Source organism: Alternaria triticimaculans (assembly GCF_023758025.1).
Source record: "Alternaria triticimaculans strain BMP 0046 chromosome Unknown scaffold_20, whole genome shotgun sequence".
In the NCBI taxonomy this organism is placed as follows: Eukaryota; Fungi; Ascomycota; class Dothideomycetes; order Pleosporales; family Pleosporaceae; genus Alternaria; species Alternaria triticimaculans.
Window position 1 is genome coordinate 46057 of NW_026055977.1, and position 24398 is coordinate 70454.

Genomic DNA, 24398 nt, shown 5'->3' on the forward strand with positions numbered 1-24398 from the left:
AGGCTGTGTATGCTCCTACAGATCTCAACTTCAACTCAAAACTTCAAGTTCTTCACCGTTTGCATGGCGCTCCTTTAAGAAGCGGCAAGCCCCGCGTACCGTACATACGCATGAACAATGCTTCAAGCCACACCAGATGACTAGGATAGGCGAAATGCAAAGTTCCCGAGGTCGCCCACCGCGCCAACAGAGCCAAGACATGGATAAGGTCCAGTCCGTTGACTGACATCCATATGAAGTGTCACCACCGTGTGGTACTGAAGGCCGCATCGATAGGGCCTCGACCCTTTTTGGACATGTCTCCTGCATACAGGGTCCACCCCAAACGCCACGATATTGTGAAGTGGAAGTTAGAGGGTCTAAATGCGAGGGAATGGCCAATCCAAGAATGGTGAAGGTCGAGCTGAAGTCTAGGATAGAGTCAAAAGCAACGACTCCAACAACGCGCGCGTCCAGGCAGGCGCTTTACCCTTGGGCCACCTGACCGTATTCTATTAACGGACCTGAACCTGATAAGACTAGACACGATCGCCGGCCTTAAGGTCTTCAAAGTGTAGGTTCAAGACTACCGCCGCTCAGTTTCACAAACGGACGTTGAATGGTACAAAGACTCCCCGGCCTCCACGTCGATCACCGGCTAACAATCTCAAGGCTTACCCTCCAAATCTCTCTGGAAGACACGGAGGTGGCTTTGATCCCGGCAGTGGCACCTTTGTACAAGTACCGTCGTATCAGCAATCTTATCCGGTACGTCTTTGCTCCTGTCTGATGATTTATGATACCCGCCTGACCGCATTCATCAGACGCAATCGCATCACTGTGGTGGAGGTGGTTACGACCCAAACAACACTACTCTGAAGCCTGCAGCGGTTATACAGCACCAGCCAGTCGCATACCCACAGCCCACGCTTGCGCCTCAAGTACGTCTTCGCTCCTCTCTTCCTCTTGCAATATTGATAAATGCACAGCCACCAGTTGGATATTATCATCAGCCCCATCAACAGTATCAACAACCGCCACCCCAGCATTCCAACCAACATTCAAGCTTCATAATACGACTGTGTGCTTGCTTTGCCTAGCATCACTTACGCGATGGCGAAGATGATCGGCAATGACGCTGAGGCATCCGTCCGCGAGGTTGCACCATATGGACATGCCGCTGCATCCCAAGATGACCACGAAGCCAACCAGAGGCGTCTAGGACAGTCTGTGATTGAGGTGTGTGGCCTAGAATTCCAAGTATTGGGATCTGCTAACGCGATCCAGCGCAACGGATTGATCGCACCCAAGGGATATGCACATATCTTCTCCCCATGGACTACGATGAAGTGGGAGCGCCCCAACTTCTACCGCAAGCCCGGTCTTGCGTACCAGAAGCTTGGTCAGCACCGACATCGAGACATTTTTGACCGCGAATGGACTGGCGACTACGATGACCGCTACATCTCATCTTGGGACGGAAAGGTCTCCAAGCTTGTAGTACAAGCTGTCGATGATATCTACGAGAACAATACAGGCTCTACCTACAGGCGCACCTTCGTCCGCAACGTCGCGCCTATCTACATGCGATTGGCGAACTGGCCGTTCAATCACATCGACTTCTCGCGCCATGGCGGCAATATCCCTAACGAAGACCTTCCTATGCTTTGTCTCAAGTGGTTCGTCGCATCATGCTTCATCACGATCTTTGTGAGTTCATTTCATCCGCATTTTGATCACCCAGCTGACGGCGCGTTTAGATCTCCAGTCCAAGCCCTGCTGAGATCGCGTCTCGCAACGGTGGAAGCTACGATGGCCTGCCATACCAATACTTCGGATATCCCAAGGTCGCCAAGAACGCGATCGAGATGCACAGGCCCCAAGGTCATGCTTCCAGCCAAGCCAATCCTGTTGCCGAACGTGTGTTGCGTCCTCGATATCTCTGCTTCTTGCGAGAGGTAGGAAGGCCGGCCGTCATCACCAAGGTCGACGATTGGTAGGTCGATAATGCCGTACCTCTAGCTCATCTCTGACATCTGCAGGCTGGCTCAACATGATGCTCACGATCTCTCGTACGTCTTCATCGCGTATACAGCTGAGCAGTTCAACACGCCCGAGGATTTCGGTGTTCTGCATCAAATGGCTGACGTCGCGGCGCGCAATGCCGGCGTCATTGCATACTGGGTGGGGTGCTCTTGCATGCCCGACAACCAGCTCGAGGAAGATGTAAGCACATGACCCAGTCGATATGGTTGTAATTCCGCTAACAACTGGAGGTCTACCGCATATGCGACGTCATTCGAGGCGCGCAATCTCTTGCAATCGCAGTGTGCCCTCCAGCAAACAACCGCTACGAGATCAACACACCTGATCTCATGCTCCAGCAATGGGGCTACCGAGTGTGGACCTTCCCCGAAGTCCTCTTGGCGCCCGCTGGCAAAGACATCTGCGTCTACGTGCGCGACAGTGATCTGTCACAGCCACTTCAAGTGCCAAAGAACCAGTTTGCTGCCCGCATCTGGCAAAATGATGCACACATCGCGCGACAGGTAAGATGGCCTCCAACACCGACATTTACATGACAGCTAATCCCCGCAGCTCATCGACCATTACGAAGGAAACTTGATCCTCAGCCAGCTCGAGCTGGTCACGCTTGCTCTCGAATGCCTGCATAACCGCGACACCACGGAGCATCTTCCCGGAGACCACAGCTACGCATTGATGGGCTTGCTCCGTGTGAGGCCACAAATCGATCGCACAGACTCCGCTTTCCAGGCGTTCGCTCGGTATGTCGTACTCCAACTGCAGTCACTCGTCGCATTGCTAACATCTCACAGACTCTCTCTTGCGAACGGCAGCGATCAGCTTCTCGAACGCCTGATCTGCATGTTGCCCAAACATCCAGACCAGCCCTGGCATTCCATGGACGACGCATACAACGCCAAGCTCTGGGACATATTGCCACAGGATGTCGGCATCGCCGGTGTTGGAGAAGACGACAGCATCATTCTTGATGGCTGCCGCGCCGCCAATGTGCGGTGGAAGTCTTTCACACCTGTCGCCCACACTCGGCGTGACTCCTGGAAGCGCTTCCTCGCGAAGGGCATGCTGCGTCTCAGCGGTGTCATATTCATCGCTGCATGTGTGCTTGTCGCTTTCCCTGGCCCCACAAATACCATCGGCATTATCTTGCTACTATACTCCCTGGTGGTCATGGGCCTATCACCATGGCTGTTACGCCTTCTCTTCCTTGGCAAGTTCTGGGAACAGCAATGCTGGTTCTTTGGCTTCGAAGGCTACATGGACCTTGACACGATCGAGAGCCAGATCTTTGGTGGCAGGCTTGGGCGCATGAAGTGGACCGTATGTATGCTCTCGTCCTGTTAATGACGTCGTGCTAATCTTGTCGTCGCAATTCATAGGCAGCAGCTAGTCCATTATCGAGACATCATCGCAATATTCACGGCGAATGCGTTCCCGTTGATCCAACCTCAGACCCCGCCGTCGCAGCTCTCGTACAACGAGCGAAGACTGCTGGACCGGGTGAACAACGCGTCTTTACTCTCGTCGACACCGGTAACATGACTGCAACGCTCTTCCTCGCCGAGCGTCCACCCGTGTGCTTCCTCATGGCCGGCTCTGAAGGCGGTATGAAGCGCATCATCGGTTGCTCTTACGACTGGACCACCGCGACGATGTACAGAGAGACTGTGTTGCGGATCGGGACTCAATTTGAGGATAAAATGCAGCGTGTTGGTCGCGTGAAGATCGGCTTCAAGCGCAAGCAGCATCCTTTTGGACCGTTTGATCAGTTTGGTGAGGCGGTGGGGAAGGAGATGCAGTGAGACCCGCTTTTCTTACATCTTTTGTCTTTTGCGTGGGGCTACGTCTGGTCATGATGGGATTAATGAAGGGTGGATGATGTGTTTTCCACTCTTCAAGCTTTTCTTGTCCACCCGATGTAGTTGAGTAATTGTATTGTCGTCCTCATAGTCTTGCGTTACTTAACGATCGTGTAGCATCTAGTGCTATGCTGACCTTTCGAGGATTCGTGGTTCTTCGCCCGAGATGTAGTCTTGATCCGTACGGCGAAGCACTCTGCTGGTGGTGTCGACTGGACTCTTTCACTAATGCAAACAGCCTGACCCACAATTTCGCCACTACTGAGTACCCACTCCGCACTACTCCAAGTGTTCACTGAACTGTAGACTACTGTTACCGTTTAAATGAGCTAGTAGATGTGCGACAAGATCCGTGAACAACCATCCGATTAGACCGAAGTCCTCGCGATAATGCATTGGCTATTGTTCCTTCTGTCGACAGCCTCTATGGCTAGTACACCATATGCAGCACCACTCGATGGCCCGACTCCAGGTCTCTACGAGAACACAACAGTGGTAGCCGACGCGGAAGTCAACGTAGCTTCCACCAAGTACGTTTGGTCTGGTCTCGGCGACTCATGGGCGGTAAGTACTTGAATACGCTATCGCCTCGTCGAAGACATTCACTGAACCCAGTGTAGAGCGGCGTCTCATACGGCTTCTTCGGAACCACCGACTACGACGGAAACATGGACCACTGCCTCCGAATCAACCACGCGTACGCCCCGCAGATGAGCCACGATAACTCCTGGATCCCCGAAGGCCGCGAACAAGAATTCCACTTCCAGTCCTGTTCAGGCACCCGCTGGCGACAGATCGACGCAGAGCCGCATCTGGGCCATATTCAGTTGAATGACGTCCCTGACAACGTCGACATGATCGTCTTACAGGCTGGCGGCAACAACGCGAACTTCGCTCGTGTCGCATACGCATGTATCTTCGCGCCACAAGGAGCAGATTACGGTCCCGAATACCCCGATCAGAACGGCCAATGTTTCAAGGAACTCGAGGCGACGAAGCAGTACATCCTCGGTACAGGACGCGACCAGCTTTTCCAAGACGCGCGGTGGATCGTCAATCAAGTCTTCGATGACCCAAAGGTGAAGAAGAACCCCAAGTTCCGGCTCTTTGTAGTTGGCTACTTCCAGTTCTTCTATGACGAGGGTGGCGAGGGCGATTGGTGTAGTAATGTGAGCTTCGGTCTGCGGTCTAGTGATCGTCCGAGGCTTAGTCTTGCTTTGAGGAAGCGCATTAATGCGCTTATTCGCTATTTGAACAAGGCAATCGAGGATGGGGTCAAGGGCAGCTTCCATCCGGACAGGGCCACCTTTGTTGATACCGACCAATATCTTGAAGGACACCGGTTTTGCCAACCTGGTCACACGCTGTACGACCAATACTTTGGCGACAATGTGTATCTTTGGAACATGTCTCCTAGCGGTATCTTTAGTTGGCAGGGCGAGATGGTGGGAGGTATAGACGATGGCGATGGTAACGCAGAGGAGGGACGCCAACCGACGCAAGCCGAGTTCGAGCACTGGCTCGAGACTGGTAGATTCACCGACGACCCTCGCGAGATCGAGTTCAACTTGACTGCCGCGCTCCAGTCCGGTAACGATGTAGCCGTCGCAGATGATCCAGACAACCTGCAATGGCTCGACATGATCGGCCCGTATCAGCAGAACTACCCCGGTTTGACTCTTCGACCTTTCCACCCTACCGAGAGCGGCTACCGTGAGATGGCCAAGGCGATCATGGCGAAAGTGAAGGAGAAGCTTGAGATCGATTACCCACCTAAACCTGCTCCAGCTCCGACTCCATCAAAGCCAAAGGCCACCCATTCGATCCAGATCTTGTTGGCCAGCTACGGTGCTAACAAATGGTGGCATGTCTACCAGGGCCCGCTAGGTGTACCAGTCAAACTTTGTGTCGACGATGGCCGCTTCAAAGATGCTGTCATTGACGAAGAAAAATTTGAGAAGGACATGTATCAGAACGACGCCAATATCCACGATCCACCTTACGTGACGGCGGGCAAGAAGTGGCCTCTTAAGATCGATGGCAAGGAAGACTGTTCTTTCGAATCCAGCGCTAACAGTCCTGGGTTTCTCAAGTGCGGAGGTGGTCTAGAACTGGACTTCGCGGCCGATCCTCAAAAGGATGATAAGACTGTTACTTGCGGAGCGGTGCAGGGCCGGTTGGATAATGTGAGGTTGCATCGCGCGTGGTATGTCGAGTACTAAGCTGCGCACTTAGTTGGGTGATTGGATGTTGTTGTGCCATATTCGCTGGAAGGCCTCGAGAAGGGAAGATAGAGCAGGCGCGTTGCAGGCTACATTAGTACACAAAACAATACTCGACTACATGCTGAGGCGATGTTATGTAGACGTTTAGATTGTTTACTTTTGGTGTGTGCCATCTCTTCCCTTGTACGCGGCATCAGATTGATGAATATCTAGGTAGACACTGGGTAGATATAAAACTTGTTGACCATATCTCCCTTGATCGCCAGTCCGTGATGAATGTAATTGAGGAAGCCGCATGGAGATCTCATTCATCTCCAAGTGCGCGACAGACGAGGCGGATAACAAGACGTGTGACATATGAGCCAAGAGTGATAGATCCTGAGTTGCTACTGAAACCGGGCTAGTCATAGTGCGATGTCGCCGAAAGCGCGTGTGCTGACGCTCAGGACGCGATAAGTGAGATGCAGAAGACGCGACGCGTCGAGCGGCGTGTGTTGGACATGATTAGTCAGCAGTGCCAGTGTTCGCGCAGCCACCTTCCGGTCCTCACGGTCCCCCCAACATCGCCTTCAGCCGGCCTGGCTCAGCATCATTTCGCATAGCTGTACACATAGACATCAAGTCATGTCATCTCCTGCCATATGTGAACCGCTACGGACCCCCGGAAAGGTTTCCTTGCCAATGTCGCACGGCCGTGTCGCTGCCTCGGCCGAACTAGCTAGCAGGAGCGCTTGCATCTGACGTGGAGAAAATACGACATCTCTCGGAATAACTGGAGAACTTAGTATAGACTTGCATTTACCATGTGCAAGGATCAATACTACTGCTGCGTCGACAAAAGCCCAGAGTGCCCTCCGTGCCTGAGTATGCAGGCACGTAGCAGGTTAGCCTTGCACAGCTGCATGCGTTCGAGCTATCACAAAGCACATCACCTCAGACATTCGGCACACATAATCCGCACAACCCTTTTGGAACCTAACCACCCATCTGGAGCCATGTGGGCGTGTTGCTGGGCGCTCGCGTGCGATACCGGCTGCCAGGTAAATGTAAGACATCTTCCTCTTCCTTAACAACAGCACGCGCCTCACGCACTCGCGTCTCTGTTTACTGTATACACACGCTATATTTGATCTCGTTTGTCCTTTGTGGGATCTAGTTGCTTCACCACATTATCATTCTACCGTTACATCCCACCTCCATCATCATCATCATTGACTCAAGGTCACCACATCCGCCCTTCTCAGCACACCGCAGCTTGTCATCCACGATGGAAGAAGATCCCAACGTCACTTTCCGCCCTGACATTCCCTTACGTACCATGACGTTCAGACTTCCTTCGGTAAGGAAGCTTTTCCTCGTCCTGCTCACCATATTCGTACTGTTCGCTCTCCTCGCCTCTACCTTTTCCTTCACATCGATAACCGCATCTGCAACCTCCGCCCTCAAGTTCATGCCCTCCCCTGGCAAAGTACCCATTCAGATCTCGAACTGCACGTTCAATTACGTGGCTAGTGCCGCAAGCGACAGAAGGAATAAGAATACGATATACTTCGAATCGTGGGTCCGAAACACAATACTCGGAGTCGCATGGTGGATGATATCAAGAGTCTTCATCATGGCAGTGGTCCTGGCATCGGTCCTGCTCATCTGCACGGTACTACACGAGAAGCTACACGAAGAGGATGGGAGGATGAAGGTACCTGGTCGGGTCGCATGCCTTGCACTCATTCATGCCCTAGGATTTGGGATCAAAGCAGTGAAGGTAGACACGGACATGTCGACAACGGTAACGACGTCCGAGACGCCGTATGCGACTACGGTCCACACCACTGTTACCTTGACTGTGACTGAAATTCAGGGCAAAGAGAGGCCGGTGTCAAGGAGTCCGCTGGGATATCATTTGTGAAGGGTTGTTGCCTTCTTTCTATACCATACGGGTGAGTTAGGTCCGTACGAACTGCAGTTGACACATACACTAACTTCGTGTCATCACTGCTTCAGTACATTACGGCGGAGTACCGAGGCATCGACAAGCATGTCATTACAGAAGTGGAGGCAGAGGGAGGGACATGAAACTGGGGAGAAAGTTGGTAGACATTGATAGGGATGGAAAGGAACAAATTGCGTTTGAGATTGTCCCACGAAGCACATGGGGGAGGCACCAGTAGCTAATGTTTACTTCCACGTGCAATATCACGCAGCACAATCAAGAAACGGAACGACTAGATCTTTCTCCGCACAAGCAACAAAGCAACATTGCGAACCATTCCCCTACAGCAAACATTAGTACACCCCACATATTACCTTCTACGCCACTCTCCATTTCCAACAACCCAAAACCATCACCTCACCAGCCATCCCGCATCATTCCATCTCCATCCTACCCACAAACCCCAAACCCATCACCAGACCAACTCCAAACCCACACTACCCAAATCATGCCCGACCAAAACAATCCCGACAACACACGCGCTGCCCGCCGTGCTGCTGAAAAAAGGTCCTGGATCATCAAAATCTACTGTATCATTGCGTTTTTCGACTTGGGAATTTTTGGCCTATTTCCGAATTGGTGGGCAGCGAATAGTCTAGCGGTGGTGACCGCGTTGTTGTATCTGGGGGTCCGTTATTTTGCGAACAAGTATGGGGCAGCCCAGGAAGATGATGGAGGTGATGCTGTTGAGCTAAGAGAGGGTGTGGGACAGATCATGGTCGCTGAATGGATGGCGGGAGGAGATGGCGAGGGGAGTGTTGATGATGCGGGGGGGTTGGAGGATGCGGAGAGATTTGAAGATGCCGAAGAAAACCACGACGACAGCGATAGAGAGGATGAACATGAAGAGCACGTCGAGCAGCCAGAAGAAGTGAACATCGAGGAGGGAGCCGCTTACGGAGTTCGTTCAACGCAGATTAACATTCACATACACCCGGGTGGGACCATGTACATCAACATGATGCAAGGCGGAACGTTGACTGTCAATGTTTTCGGAGAGGTAGAAGGTTTGGAATGAGAATGACGATAGTTAGTGTAGAATGAGACAGATGAAGGCGTTCCGTCCATGCTGCCCCTCTTATCGTTACAGGCGTCATGACTCCCTAACCGGCTTAAGCGACAGCAGTCACCTCCGTAGGCACAATGCTGAACCCCACAGTCGGGCCCAATCCAGTATGCTTAACAGTCTCATTACCCGTATACGTGTACCGCACTTCACTCCTACCACATGTCAGCTCCCACCATCCTTCAACCCCCTCAAACCCCCAGCCTTCTCCCAAAGGGTATACTCACTGCACAAACGTGTACTGCACACTAACAGTCGCACCGACATCACTCCCGCGGTTGAACTCCTGCGTCTGCACATCGCCCGGTAAGTCAATGCCAACTACACCGCAGGACTTGTAGCCGCCCTGGAGACTTGTGCCAGAGCAGAATTCGGCGTCGAAGGCTGGCTGACCGGAGGGACCGGTGGGTGCGGAGACGTTAAAGGAGTAGCGGCATGCGGATGCGGTGCAGACGCTGCTGAAGTCGGTGACGTCCCAGGTCCAGTCTGCGGTACGGGGAAGGGTTGCTGCGGATGCGCTGGTGGCGAGAAGAGCGAGGGCGGTGATTTTGGAGAGCATGTTGCGTGTTTGAATTGGGTGTATGAGATGGGTGTATGCGAGGTTTGTTGGCGCTGTGGGTGTTGGTGCCTTCTTCAACGAGACGACGAGGACGCTTTATAGAACTGGTCATCGTATACGGAGGCCGTTGATGCGTCGCAGTAGCCTATGCCGCCTCCATGATGATGTAGCCGATGTGACGTCGCATAGCCACGGTGTGTCGAAATGTCCGAGGCAACTGGGTCGAGATCAATTTCCGTGCTTCACTACGCCACTCGTATGCGCAAGGCTCCGCTACAAGGGCACGTAGAACATTTCCGTACGACGGCTACGACGTCGCGGCGTCTACTCTAACAATTGCCGCTTTGGGAGGGTTGATGATTGTTCCACAGTGCTTACTGATGGTGACAAGCGTGGCGGCAGGTGCCAAGAAAGGGAATATGCAAGAATAGATCAACTGAAGATTCCCAGGGACGCGTCCGTGGTTTGTATTCAGTCCCCAGAGGATGCATCATCATAGCCGACGGTAATGAGATCGTCTTCGTATCCAGTATTGGCAGCTGGCCCAACCCCTCACGTGGGCACGGTTAACGTTTCGCCCGTGGTAACCCTTTTTTTGCTCACAGGCGATCCCGTGTAGACATGGCTATCGGTAACAGATCTCATCATGCCAGGCCGTCGTTGTGTACTAGGCAAGTCGAACGGACTGGCATGGCCATGTGTGGACCCAGGTATAACAAATCTCGGTCTGCTACCAGGTGTGGCAACTGGGTCTGCGGGTATCTCAGTGGGCGGAGGCTCCGCAAGTGGGTCGGAGAGAAAGAGGGCGAGGAGCTTTTCAACGATGTCGCGCATTCGGTCAGGCGTGGCATGTAGCGGTTTCTCGGACATGTGCTTTCTCTGTAACATTGTCAGCGAGCGTCTCGGATGTAGGTTCACGCGTCTTACCAGTGCCAGCTGTGCACCCTTGAAGGTTTGGTGGTATATCAGTTTGTACTCGTCGTCCTTCGCCGCCTCTTCTGCAGCTGCTTCTTCACTGCGCTGCTGACTCTCCTCGGCACCAGCCACAGAGGCGCGGCGAGACCTGTTCTGTTTCCGCTGCTGCAAGCCATGCATGCGCATCGCTGCCATGACCACCTTGACCAGTGCGTCCTTGTTTCGCGACTCGGTCGTTGGCTCTTCGGGCTGTATGGGTACCGTAGCGACCTGGGACAGATTTGATCGCCTGGCATGCGCGTCGGGTTGACCCTTTCGGCTGAGAGGTCGCGTATCGGAGGTTATGCTCGGTGATCGCGAGAGTGGGCGCGAGGAAGGGCGGGCTAGATGGTCGGAAGCAGACGTTGGTCTGGAGTCGGAGAAAGACGAGGCTTTCAGGTCGATAGAGAGCGATGACTTCCGGTGGGTGTATGCCTGCTGAGACTCGCTCACGCGGGCCGCTGCTGCCGAGACTGCTCTTCCACCCCTTCCTCGTGCCTTCTTGTTTGCAATGGTAGCTTCTTCGAATATGTCTCGCGTGCGTTTGGGTGATGTTGGGGGGTTGTGAAAATCGTGCTGCGGCGGAAGGAACTGAGGTTCCGTGTCGCTGGGCAGGTCGATGCTGGTAGCATGTAGGAGATCATACGAAAGCGGCAATGCGTGAACTCGAAGCTCAGGCAGTATCTCGGCGTGCGCATTGTCGACGTATGGGGACGAGGATGGTGGTGTGGGTAGCCCAGCTGTCGTAGGAGCAGCGATGGTACCATAGAAGAGGATCTCGGTCACTCTGGGCTTTCGCCCGTCTTCCTCAACCCTTTGGACTTGTACAAGAAAACCGATTGGCGACTGTGATCGCGCCAGGTCCCACCATTCCTTCGTGGCAGTGTTGGGCGCGTCCGCCAACGTAGGCTTACTCAGCAGGACTGCCTCAAACCAAGCCTGAGTGGCTTCCTCTGTCGTCCATACATCTAGACTAGGGCCGGCGGCAAGGTATAGCGGTATCTTGGCGGTATCGACCGTGGTGAGGAAGCGCAGAGACGTGGCGGGGAGGGCTGGAGAAGACGCGACATTTTGCGACGCCAGACCGACGTCTGTAGGGCATTAGCGACTGTATATAATCGATGAATGATGATACGTACCTCTAATGACGTTACCGTCGGGTAGCAGAATATCTCCGTTCCAGATATCCGTCATTGCGGATGTTCATGCGAGTGTTCGGGTCAGACAACGCGGGATGCAAGTCGCTATGACGCGCCATTCGCGCTAACAACACGCGAGGGCACGTGCAAGATGACAACGTTCACCTTCATCGTGACCATTCTTCTACATGGCAGGCTACGTTTCTCGTACTTTTGTGAGAGGCTTCAAATGATCTAATGTTTCCACACGCCATCTTCAAACCACCGCCGAATCCTAACGTTGTGTGGCGAGATGCCCGCGTCCATCGCGTCACCCTCAAACTACCCCAACATCCATCTCCACACACACCACCCTCCACTCCCACTACTCTTCCATTCCCTCCTCTCCTTCCTCCCGAACCGCACAAACGTCTTCCCTTATCTGTCCCTTCATACCACTTACCATCTTATCTATCCACTGCACGCTTTCCTCGTCCGCCTTAGAACGCGCGTCGCACTCCTCCTCGTTGCGTCTTAGCTCATTTCTCTCTTCCAGGCAATCACGCAGATTAGCTTTCACAGCAGCCATATGATGGCTGTGCTTGTGCGCTTGTACTACCCCCTTCTGTCGGGTCACGTTGAGTACGTGGTTGCATGTATGGAGGTCGTGGCTGCATGTCTGAAGGTCGTGGCCGTGTGCTTGGAGGGCTTGGTCGTTTGCGTAGAGCTCCCAGGCGGTAAGTGCGGCGATGATGGGGAGCCATAGTAGGAGGAGCCGATTGAGTTCGACGTGGTGGGGGATGAAAATGGTAATCAAGAGGACTAGGATGATAGACGCGGCTAATTCGAACCGCAGTGTTAACGCCGCTATTTCGAGCCACCGTGACATGATGAGCTGGTGTGTGTTGTGTGATTAGATTTCTTCCCTTCTTCTTCTATTGATATAGATTCACTTGCGAGTTTGAGTTTCTACACACTCTTGCTAGACCGCAGAGATCAAAGAGCGCGACTAGTCACTCCGACATACCAGAAGACTTCCCGCGTTACTGGGACCTTCTTTCACTTTGCACGCAGAACAACACGGAACATCACTTAGCCTTGCCTCATTCTCATCGCGTCTCTCCAACATTCCTCTCCTATTCCACTTCACTCCTGTTATCCTTCCGCTTTCTATCCTCCCAAACCTCTTCCTTCACATCTTCCGGCAAACAATCCATCAACCTTACTATTCAATCATTCTCATCCTTGTGCTCTTCGAAGAGCAGCCACAAATTCTCCCTGACGCCCTCCCCTAAGCCGCCTCTCCAGTTCATCATTCCATTGCGCAACAACATCGTAACTATGTTCGTATTTTTAAACTGCCTGCCCCTCTAATCAAGCATAAGTTCTATACTTCATCCATCTCCTCACCTTCACAATCTCCCCGCTCGCCCGCTAAGCCCCTATCGTCTCATCCCCGCATCTCCCCGTCACCCAATCCGCCATTTACATCTTCTCATCCTTCTCTACCACCTCACCTTTCCCATCCTTCCCATCCTCCTCCCCACCCGTCAAAGCCACTTCCTTCATCTCTCCAAACACACCATCTATCTTCATCCCAATATCCCACAGAACATCCCGCCCATGCTCCTCGCAATGCGCACGGCAATCATCACGAAACCATCTCAGCCCGCTCTTCTCCATCTCGCATTTGCTCAGTTCAGCCCTCAGAGCGGCGACGCCTTTCATGGGCCTGTTCTCTAGCTTGCTCACTAGAACAGTGTTATTTAAAATAGTGACGTTGAGATCATGTCCGCATGTATGAAGCCTATGACTGCATGATTGCACAGCTCGGCTGCTTGTGTGAATTTGGTAGGCTGCGGTCACGGCGAGGACGGATATGCTCAGCGAGAGAAATTTGGCCCATTTCGGATAGACGACGATGAGTAGTGGGGTGTGGATGATATTATTGACCAGGAAGCGGGAGGAATAGATTGCAAGAATTATCAGTCCTGTGATGGTGAACGATGACATGATAAAGCTTAGGATGTAGGCTACGAAACGGTGTTACTGTGATGCTTTTGTTGATATACATAGCTAAACGTATAGGTTCGAGTTTGCTGTACTCTGAACAAGCCAAAGAGATCAAAGGGATTAGCAGCCTTAGAAGTCACTCTGACATTCCGCAGGTATTCTCGCATGACTAGAACTTCCTCCCCGTTGGGATGTAGAACGAAGAGAAATATCAGAGTTCACTGTTGCATGGCATAATTCATCCAGCGCATACAGTCGAGTGACGCACTACTCCCATCACGAACCAGTGTATCACACGGAGACGGCAAGGCACAGCAGAACCCCAAAAATGTAGCAGTTCGTCTCAAATTCGCTATACACTCGACCTTTGCATGCGTAAACCGCCGCATGACTTTGCAAAGTCTCATTCTCCAGTCGTCTCGCCGATATCGTCCTCCAAAAACATCCTACATCTCACGGTCCTCTATAGCATCCGACATGCCACCACCTCCCACCCCTCATCTTACAACCAACGCATCATGCTCAGTCCCATATTCTCTTCACCCACTGCTCTCTTCACAGCAATGGTGATGACGTAGCACAGAACAAACGCTGGGGCACATGCCACGACATAGGGTAAGTCTATTCTGAGGTTCTGCATAGTCTGTTGGTAAGTGTGGCCGTTGGAGATGGCTTGTCTGACGGTTCTGGAAAGTGTGGCTAGGGCGAAGACGAGGTAGATCAGGAAGTGGATGATTGTATCTGACATTTCGGATGGGACTTTGGTATGTGGTGTGTTTGAGTAGGTGAGATGAACGTGTGGGTGGGGACTTGGCTTCGACGGGAGAGGAGGAGATGGATGATGCTGACGGGTGGACACTGAGACAATGGTATAGATTTAGAATCAGTCCACAGTTTGCGATGTCTTGTTCTCGGTCATTCGCAAATAACTTCGTATTGGGCAATTTGTGTTGCATATACCTTTGGGGAGCAATCTGGCGCGCGTTGTTGCGTCAGAACACGATCGTAGCTAGCGAAAGAACTTTGATCTCTTTTTCTCGTCAAAGAATAACGTTCAAACTGGAAGATCGAATGATTGCTAGGCCGTACAGTGATGAAGCTGAACAATACCTCGCACCACTGCGAAAGAGACGCCAGCAAACCTCTTCCCCCGTCGTCGCATCAATAAAGACCGTCTACTACGAACTGTTCATATCCATCCTAACTCTTACCACGAACAGCCAACCATCCATCCATCCGGCCATCCCCTGCACCCAGTCCAACAACCAATGTTCCCACTACCGACCCAATAAACCAATCACAAGATGCCCACTACGCACCTCCTATGGGAGTTCCTCCAGTCTATCGTCCTCCTCTGGCTCTTCTCCGTCTTCATCATGCTCATCTCCATTTACGAAAAGGCTATTCTGGAACGTGATGTAGTTTGGGTCTTTGCTACTGTTGCATCTGCTCTCGCTATCTGCGTTTATGTAGGTGACTTATCGGAAGACACGGAGCTACGGCACCAGTTGGCGTGGTCGAATAGGGAAATCACGAGATGTCATCACAAGTATGAGAATGGGATTAGGTGTAGGATGTGCGAAGAAGAGCGGCGGAAGCTAATGGAAGTTCAATAGGAGCATGAGGTGAAGTACCACAGGAACTGAATGGTTGTGTTGAACATGTAGAATGAGCTTCTGATATGCTCGGTAAGTAGAGAATCAAGGTGGGCGGTTATGTGGCTTCTTAGTGACGGTCGCGTTTAGGACTGACGACCAAGAACACGTTTATGTGAACACGGCGTCAATCCGACGCTTGCTGCAACTCGTTTCCAGTTGCGATGCATTAGGTAGTTTCCACCTGGTAGCTACTTTTCGGAAGCAAACTACCATGCATCTTCGCCTTGTCAGACATTGAGGTTCTCAAGAAAACAACATCTCCTTGTTCCCATCAAAGATATCCGCTCAAAGTTGACACTCTACAAACGCCGGAACGGCTCACAACCGCTTCGCGGGTATCCTACGACACCGCCAACAATGACTTAGCAAACTTTGCATCACTGTCGCACCTGGGCATGCATTAAAAGGCGTAGTTCGTGAGCGCCCGGCCTAATACCGCCATCATCACGACCGCCCGTCTCTACAGCCCGGGCTACTCAATCTCGCATACCTAGGTACCTAGGTATCTAAGTTCTTCCGCAAACCCAACCAAAACACGATACAAAATGACAACCACCCAACTCCTCCATCTGTTCCTCGATTATGCCGTACTTGTCTCTCTATTCGTCTACTTCTTCGCATTCATCTACCTCTATCGGCTGCGGGACGAGGGGCCGAACCGAGGCGCGCTCAATGGCACCTGTGTCATGGCGATCACCATCTACACCTTTGCTCACGGGATGCTAGAAGTAGGAAAACTGCGCGTTCAGTTAGCTGAGAGGGAGGAGATGTTGCTGAGTTGTGAGATGGGATATTGGGGCCTTTGGATGCGAGTGTTGAGGGCGATCTGGGGTACGTGAAGGCGATTAGGGGCGTCGCACAAGCAGGAGAGAGTATAACGTATTTTCGCATTCTTACTGAGAGGAAGACATCTAGTACAAAGTAACTTTGACATCTTTCGCGCGTTCGGTCTGAACTCTTCCTGTTATCTCTCTAACCCTCTCGAACAACCACCGCTTCTTCTCTGCACCCCTTCGTACATATTCGCAGCCCCTCTCCCTTCCAGCCATCCAGTGTACTCCCCAAATATCCTTATGCTACCTCCACCTCCCCAATATACCCTCCATCTCGAGCTGATCCTGCATGTCCGCCACCATCACCGCATTCCTACCGACGACATACAGCAGAAAGACGACACCAAGGTTAATCGCTACGACTCTAAGCGCGTGTTTACGCTTCCTAGCAGTGTTCAGGTACTTGTAGAAGATCTTTCGGAAGATCAAGGCGAGGAGAATGGTCGCAATGAGTGAGGGGAGTTGTTGGAGGATGTGCTGGTAGGATGACATTTTGTGCTAGGTTTTGATAGATGTGGTTAGATACGTCCACGGGTCTCTGGTTTTTGTATCTGTGTTCGATGCGGATGTTTGACGCTGCGATGGTGGATGTGCAATATCAAGATACCCAGTCGAGCGCTTGCTTTTGTAGGTGCCATCTTTTCTAGAAGACTGGCCGGGCTTGCTCACGGTGATGTATGTAAAACTATGTCTGAGATTGCGTCGACGTGTCGCAGAACCGCACTAGCATATTTCTCTCGAGAAACAGTAGGAAGTAAGACATGCAGATAGATCATGTTCTGTCCACGAGAAACATGGTAAGATAGCTCGTCCCGGACAGTGGTGTGTCTAAGACCGTGTAAGACAGGCTCAGGAAAACATGTTTCCGCTGATTATGCATGCCGGCCGCTGCTAGCCACGTACCTACATCATCGAGGAATACAATTGTGCGAGATAATGTTACCTCGCACGCACACAGATTTGATGTATCATACAATAAGGACTCTGTCCTTGAGCGTCATTCCCGGAACACTACTGTGTCTCTAAACTACCTACCCAAGCTTACACATCACCCCCTCCCTCCCCATCCTCTCCATCATCTCCATCCTCCCTTCCCCCAACATCCCCCTATTCCCTCATCCCTCCTTCCTCCCTTACCTCCACCTACTCCTCATCATGAATCCAAGCCATCTCCATCGGCTTCCTCGGCGGCGGCCTCAAACACCTTTTCAAATCCACTTGCAACCACGCAACATCCCAAATCCCCTTCGCAACAACATACGTCCAGACACCGTATATGAGAACATTCACGACCGACTTTTTGTCGACACGCCCATGCCAGCATTTATTGATGAGAACCATGCAATGCGTGAGAAAGGCTAGGATGAAGAGGGCAAAGACGATCAAGGGGAGGTATGGGGGTGGGCCAAATTCGGAGAGGTCGTAGTTGGTGGACATGATTGTTTTGTCTTGCTGGTAGCGGTGGTGGGTGGGAGATGGGTGGCGGGTTTGGGGACGTTGGGGTGAGAGCTTTTATGTGGCGGAAGTTTGCGTAGGAGCAACTGAAGTCATGCAGGCGCTTGACTTGGACTGTATTGGAATGACCGAGAAAGCGGACTACCTTTGGCGAAGAGGGTGCGAGAAAGACGTACCAGCGACAGGTCCCGAAAAGTCCATCAAACTCCTACCTCCGCAACCTAACCTTCCCCTTCGCCAGCGCACCCAAATGATACTGACACCCCATCCCCAGCGGCCTCCCCTCCCACTCCTCCCTCCAAAACCTATCCACGCTCCCCAACAGCGGATCACCCCGATCATAAAGCGTCGTCTCCTTCATCAAATCCCAATGCTCCGCCTTCTTCCACCTCAGCAACATCGGCTTCAGCAGCCTCCCCGTAATATTCTTATTCCGACACGTCGTCGCAAAGTCTTCAATCTGGCCGTCGAACCACTCGAGCGAAGGATCGGCAGGCTGCCAGACGGACATGGATTCTAGAGCTGGCCAGAAGTCGAGGAGGGAGAGGGAGGCTTGGAACATGTAGGATACGTCCATGCGGGCGTTCATCAGGCACTGCGCTTCCTGTTTTGACTCTTCGAATGTGAGGCCGTTGGGTAGGATGGAGGAGTCGAAGGGGAAGGGGAGTTGGGCGTGCGAGAGATCGGGGCGTAGCGTGAGGTGGCGTAGGTTTGGCGGGAAGAGAGGGTAGATATCCTTGGTGATGGAGAAGTCGACGTCGCCAGTGAGGAAGGGGAAGGCGACCTCAAGGGTATGTAGCTCGGTGAAGTCGGTGAGATCAAGGAAGCCGCAGAGTCTATCGCCAATGCGGGGTTGGGCGAAGAAGAAGGCGTCTGGGTCGGAGTACTCCGCGGTGAGCACTAGGACTTCCAGGGTAGATTGCAGGGGCCTGAGGTGCTCGTTCCAAGCGTCGACCATGAGCAGATCTCCTCGCTGGGTAGTCTGTGCCCGGGCGTTGAAGTAGGAGTCGTACGTAAGAGACCGTAGCTTTGGCGTGCATTGGAACAACGACTTCAAACCCCGGTTAAAGGCACCCGAGTGTCGGAAGACCAACGTGGTGATGTTAGTAGCCGTCGGGAAGGCTATCAGTGAGTGCGATATAGCCACACCATGTGCATGCGACTGTCCGCCTAAATTGAAGAGTTCGAGTTTCTCAATGCCTGGGATATTCAAGAAGTGGCCGATTGGGTTGCGGTTGTTGTCGCCCGGATACCAAACTCCAGTCTTGCGGTCAACCATGAGGGAGACTTCCTTGATGGATGAGAGGCGATCAAGAAGAACTTTCGATGGGTAGCGCCGGTTCCATAAAGTTCCAGGGTCGAGATTACGGAGGACATTGTGGAGGTGGTCGAAGGTGGCCTGCTTGTAGTCTGCTACGTCGAGTCGACGGAGTTTGGGAAGGACGAGAAGGGCAAGCGCAGCATAAGCAGAGTACTCGCGCATGTAGATGGCGTCTCTCAGATAGTCTCCGGCAGCCACCAACGTCTCATCACTCAACGCGACCATGGCTTTTCGAAACATCTGTTTATCGTCAAAGGTCTTGTCTGGCGCCAGCCACCGCTGACCCTGTTTAACATCCTCGCTTGGGGATAGTCCCAAGCGGACTGACTCGACATTGTTGGCTCTGCGGGTGTCGCTGATGATGTTTAGGCAGAAGCGATCGATCCTGGGGAGTTTGTTGCCAGGTGGTATAAAAAGATCAACATGGCGGTACAGGAATGGTAAGGCCAGATTGGAAAGACTTTTGTTGACTCGGCAAACAGCGTATATGTCGTGTTGAGCGAGATAGGCTACGATGTACTCCACGAGCTCGGTGGGGAGGAGAGAGAAGGTTGCCATAGTAATAGCGATTTAGTGGCGAGATGTCGCACGATGACTGAAGGCTTGGAATAGCTACGCAGGATTCAAAGGAAGCAGTCGCGGAAATGAGTAGCAGGAGGGTGTTGGTGACAGTTGCGCCACGCAAAGGGTTGCCTGATAGAGGGGAGTTGAGGCCCGTGCACAAGGCTGACAGGGCTGATTGGTTGCCTTAGGAGCACATGGCAGAAGCATTTGGATTGCCATGACGCTCGTGTACAGCGAGATGGTTCTGAGAGGCTGATGAGTATCCGTCGTGCAGCGATGTGCCGCTTTGCTCGACCTATCTGCCGGCTGTGATCCGAGAGAGTCTACACATGGCTACGTCACAAGCGGCTCTACAACACGTGACCATGCTGTGCCGATCATATGCGTTCGCACATGTCAATGGAGGTGTGAGCACCGGCGCCATGAAGAGTGCCGTGTCACTCTTTATGTGATGTTCAGATCTGGGGAAGACGGGCTAATTCTCGGACTACCCCGCGTTCTGGTGGGTATGGATAGACATGACGAGGGTTAGCTTAACCGTCGTGCGTCGTATGAGATGCGACATGTTGCAAAGTGCATGTTTCCTCGTGGGTGTTCCGGGCTATCGGAACCACTCGGAGCGTTAATGCTTCTAAGAGAACGCGGCAGGTAATAGCCGGCGACACAGCAGGGCATCGCGATCGCATATCGAGCATGGCGGTCGACTACTGGGCGTTACTTGATGGTGCACGATGATTTGCCTCGATAAGGCCAAGCGGGATAACGGCATGCGAACGAGTTCTGGCGATGTGCGTGGTTGGCGGCGTAGGTGGCCGTTGCAATGTGGGCGGCCATTCAGCGGCCGTGGATCTGTCAGAGCTGCACACCATGGCGAAGCGAGAACCAGAGCAACAGGCCAAACAGCGCATCGTGGGTGAAGTCGATGGCTCCGCTATCTTGGAATGGTGGTTGTTAGTAGGGAAGACATTGGGTATGGCCTCGGTCGCTCGGGAGGCGCACTGGCATCTCGTCAGGTGCGTCGCGGGTTCCGACATGTTCCTCTCCAGCAACGGTCCGATGCGCCAAACCTGCCAAACCTCCTTCCCCCCGCCATCTCCCCAGTCTCCTATAAACACAGTCGCCGCCTACCCCGCTGACATCAACGGCACCGCATACCCTCACATATAGACGCGTAGACGCCCACCCCAGGTGCAGCTCGCTACGTCACACGCACATTTGCGCCGATAATCGCCAACCATCACTAACCATCACTCACGACGCGCCCCTGTTCCGCGGCTCCCCCTTGGATCAGCGCATGGAATAGAAAACGTCGCAGTGCCCGAGCTTGACGGCGCAGTCGGAGCGCCGCCTGTGCTGTTATTATTTGGTCGCTGCACGAAACGCCGTTGCGGAGCCGCCAACACACCACACACCTCTACACCGCCGCTAGTATTCGACCTTTATAGACGCCATCTTATGCCCCAGAGCCACCAGCGACCCTCACCAGATCAGACACCCTCCACCACCACTATGACCACCAACCGCCCATTCTTCGGCGGCTTCCTCGCTGCCTTCCGCGCGCAACAGCCCAGCCTCCAGAAGACCACGGCCTCGCAAGCAGCGTCTGTGGCCTCGTACTCGCAAAACACCACCTCACAACAAAACAACACCGTCGACACAACAGCCGCGTCGTCACGGACCATCACCACAAAGACGCGTTCCCCATCGCCTGGTGCGACAACCGTGTCCGTCCAGGCGACTGGCCACTTCCAACCCACCAGACAACACACCGCCCCCTACAACCGCTCCACATCACCCAAAGCCCAAGCCTTCCCAATACCAGGCGCGTCGCGTCGAGGCAGGCGGGGCTCCGACAGCTCCTCCGAAGGCTTCCACGAAGCCATGGGCGCCGAGAAGTGGTACATCGGCGGGCGAACAGCGACGGGCGAGGAGAAGTTCTACAAGCTGGGCATGGTCAAGCGACACAGAAGCGCTGACCGCCTGAGTCTAGACAAGCTCAGTATATGAGCTGGGAGAGGGTTACTTTGCTTGAAAAGCGCAACTGCATCATCGGCGTTCAGGACACGAGATCTCACGGCAAGATCCACGTTTGGGTTATCTAGAATCTTTCACCGTACAAATTTGGCCTGTCGCATGGCTTACGAATACACGTATATATTTGCGGGCTCTTCGCCTGAGCTCACTCGAGATGGTCGTCTGCAGCATGCATGTGAAAGTTTGGTGTGCCAAGGAGTCATGTGCCGAGGTCAGTATTGGCTAGCACTCATAAGGCATGCACTATCTTACAACTACTCTAGTCGTGCATCGACATCTTCGAGAAGATACTTGGTACGCGCATGCAGCATACTTCGGAGCATTTCCATCGACGGCGGCAAAGTTTCCGACCGGACATTCTTAGCCCGACACCCATGTCGGCTACTCCACTCACCGGATATAACCTCTCGACGCCATATACGCGAAAATCTTCACGGAAAAGACGCTCCTTGGGCAGCGACAAGTCTCCACCCGCGGATATGAAGCCGTTGCAGGAGCGCTAATGCACAAAGATAGCCCAACATGTACTCTAATCGTGAACATATCTAACGTCTCTCGTCACTTGCTCTCTCTTCTCTCCATCCTCCAACAACTCGAATGTCGCTGCAAACACTCTAACCAGCAGCACGAGTCCCTTCCCGACTCCTTTACCAAAACCAGTATCTACGTCACCATCTCGCCTTCTATGAGTACACAAAATGGCACCCTCTTCCACATCCTCCTCAGCACCCGCTGGCCAACAAGCCCCCAACTCCTCCACCGAACCTGAAAAGACTCCCGAATACGCATCCATCATCCCCCAACCACGCAGCAATGAAATCAACCAAGACCGTCTCCAACTCCAACGCACAGTCTCTTCCGTCAGCCAACACCACGACATGGCCAACGTCCAATACATCGCCACCGGCGACAACGACGTCATCTACAACAAATTCACCGAGCGCCGCAAAATGGTCATTGTAGCCGTCGTCTCCTTCTGCAGTTTCCTGGCTCCGATCTCCAGTACCACGGTGCTGTCTGCTGTTCCTGAGGTTGCGGAGACGTTTGATACGGATGGGAGTATTATTAATGTGTCGAACGCTTTGTATATGCTTTTCATGGGCCTGTCGCCTTGTTTCTACGGTCCGTATGGGAATATCTATGGTAGGAAGTGGGTTAGTGTTGTGAGCGCTGGGTTGTTTACTGCGTTTTCGATTGGGACGGCGTTGGCTCCCAACCTGGCTTCTTTCTTCGTATTCAGGATCCTCACTGCTTTTCAAGGCACGGCTTTCCTTGTAATTGGTAGTGCGGTTATTGGGGATATATATAAACCGGTATGTATGCCCTTTTCAATATTGTTGGTCATTTCCAGGTCAATTTGGATAGCCGCGTATGATACGAGCCCACATCACAGCTCTCTTACACCTCAAGACTGCAATCCCCACCCCATCACCTCCCCTACTAACACCCACGCAGACAGAACGCGCAACAGCCCTAGGCTGGTTCCTCAGCGGCACCCTCATCGGCCCCGCCCTCGGCCCCTTCATCGGCGGCATAATCGTAACATTCCGTTCCTGGCGCGACATCTTCTGGCTGCAAACCGCCCTGGCCGGTGCCGCAACCCTCTTCTGCTTCTTCCTGCAACCCGAAACCATCCACAAGAAGCGCGCCGATGAACTCGTCGGCTTACCCACCAGACAACGCGCACACAAAATGTGGCAATGGCTAAACCCGTTCCGCGTCGTAAAACTATACCGGTACCCGAATATCCTCTTAACGGCACTGGCGAGTAGTAGTCTCGTGTGGAATATGTATAGTTTGTTAACGCCGATTCGCTACGTCCTAAACCCCCGCTTCAACCTTCAATCCCCCCTCCAATCCGGCCTCTTCTACATCGCCCCCGGCTGCGGCTACCTCCTCGGCACCTTCTTCGGCGGCCGCTACGCCGACCACATCGTCAAGAAATACATCCAGCGCCGCGGCCACCGCGTCTCCGAAGACCGCCTCCGCTCCTGCGTCTTCTTCCTCGGCGGCGTCATACCCGCCTGCATGCTCGTCTACGGGTGGAGCGTCGAGAAGCGTGTGGGAGGCATCGCGCTGCCTGTTGTAATGATGTTTCTCCAGGGTGTGGCGCAACTGTTTTGTTTTCCGTCATTGAATACGTATTGTTTGGATGTTATGCAGGGGCGCAGTGCGGAGGTTGTGGCGGGGAATTATTTTATGCGGTATATGTTTGCTGCGGCTGGGTCGGCTGCTTGTCTTCCTGCGGTGAGGGCGATCGGCGTGGGTTGGTTTTCGACTATTAGTGCGGGTTTCCTTGTTGCGGGGGCGGGCGCGACGTGGCTCACTGCGGTGAAGGGGAGGGAATGGAGAGAGGCGATTGAGGAGAAGAAAGCGCAGAGGAAGGAAGAGGCGTTGGCTTAGAGATGGTTGTGGTCGTAGTGCTGGATCGAGGTAGAGTAGCGATCATGAAACATATTGTTCGATTCTCATCACGACTTCAACTTTTCCCTTGCTGGTATCTGATGTTATACAATAATACATCATGGAAAGTAGCTAACCACGCGGATTAAGGTCCAATGTTATCTGTAATACGAGAAAACAGCAAAAGAGGTTAGTCTGACCGACAGAAGGATTCGGCGGCCAGACTACCTAGGTAGCCTTGTTGCCCCAACAAACAACAAAGACGCGAAAGACATACACGCGACACCACCTTTCCACCCGAACCACTCACCACCAATCATGCGC

General features: G+C 53.0%; 7 protein-coding genes across 7 annotated transcripts; 4 read left to right on the forward strand and 3 right to left on the reverse strand.

Moving 5' to 3' along the window:
• Positions 1-1101: 1101 nt before the first annotated feature.
• On the forward strand, positions 1102-3824 carry J4E78_009325 (uncharacterized protein; the record flags this gene model as incomplete). Its single annotated transcript, XM_049369918.1, has 8 exons — positions 1102-1218; positions 1267-1689; positions 1740-1975; positions 2022-2205; positions 2256-2528; positions 2578-2765; positions 2817-3342; positions 3402-3824. The coding sequence occupies 8 exons, from the start codon at positions 1102-1104 to the stop codon at positions 3822-3824; spliced, it is 2370 nt and encodes a 789-aa protein (XP_049218227.1).
• A 483-nt stretch (positions 3825-4307) lies between these two features.
• On the forward strand, positions 4308-6103 carry J4E78_009326 (uncharacterized protein; the record flags this gene model as incomplete). The annotated part of the gene is given in 3 exon segments (XM_049369919.1): positions 4308-4314; positions 4330-4445; positions 4502-6103. 3 exon segments carry the CDS (start codon positions 4308-4310, stop codon positions 6101-6103), a joined length of 1725 nt encoding a protein of 574 aa, XP_049218228.1.
• Positions 6104-9385: 3282 nt separating this feature from the next.
• Positions 9386-9721, reverse strand: J4E78_009327 (uncharacterized protein; the record flags this gene model as incomplete). The annotated part of the gene is made up of 1 exon (XM_049369920.1): positions 9386-9721. The coding sequence occupies one exon, from the start codon at positions 9719-9721 to the stop codon at positions 9386-9388; it is 336 nt and encodes a 111-aa protein (XP_049218229.1).
• A 552-nt stretch (positions 9722-10273) lies between these two features.
• J4E78_009328 (uncharacterized protein) lies at positions 10274-11869 on the reverse strand (the record flags this gene model as incomplete). Its single annotated transcript, XM_049369921.1, has 3 exons — positions 10274-10600; positions 10649-11766; positions 11815-11869. 3 exons carry the CDS (start codon positions 11867-11869, stop codon positions 10274-10276), a joined length of 1500 nt encoding a protein of 499 aa, XP_049218230.1.
• Positions 11870-17960: 6091 nt separating this feature from the next.
• On the reverse strand, positions 17961-19631 carry J4E78_009329 (uncharacterized protein; the record flags this gene model as incomplete). The annotated part of the gene is made up of 1 exon (XM_049369922.1): positions 17961-19631. One exon carries the CDS (start codon positions 19629-19631, stop codon positions 17961-17963), a length of 1671 nt encoding a protein of 556 aa, XP_049218231.1.
• A 1461-nt stretch (positions 19632-21092) lies between these two features.
• J4E78_009330 (uncharacterized protein) lies at positions 21093-21644 on the forward strand (the record flags this gene model as incomplete). Its single annotated transcript, XM_049369923.1, has 1 exon — positions 21093-21644. The coding sequence occupies one exon, from the start codon at positions 21093-21095 to the stop codon at positions 21642-21644; it is 552 nt and encodes a 183-aa protein (XP_049218232.1).
• A 712-nt stretch (positions 21645-22356) lies between these two features.
• On the forward strand, positions 22357-24074 carry J4E78_009331 (uncharacterized protein; the record flags this gene model as incomplete). The annotated part of the gene is made up of 3 exons (XM_049369924.1): positions 22357-22360; positions 22398-22984; positions 23127-24074. The coding sequence occupies 3 exons, from the start codon at positions 22357-22359 to the stop codon at positions 24072-24074; spliced, it is 1539 nt and encodes a 512-aa protein (XP_049218233.1).
• Between the last annotated feature and the right edge of the window lie 324 nt (positions 24075-24398).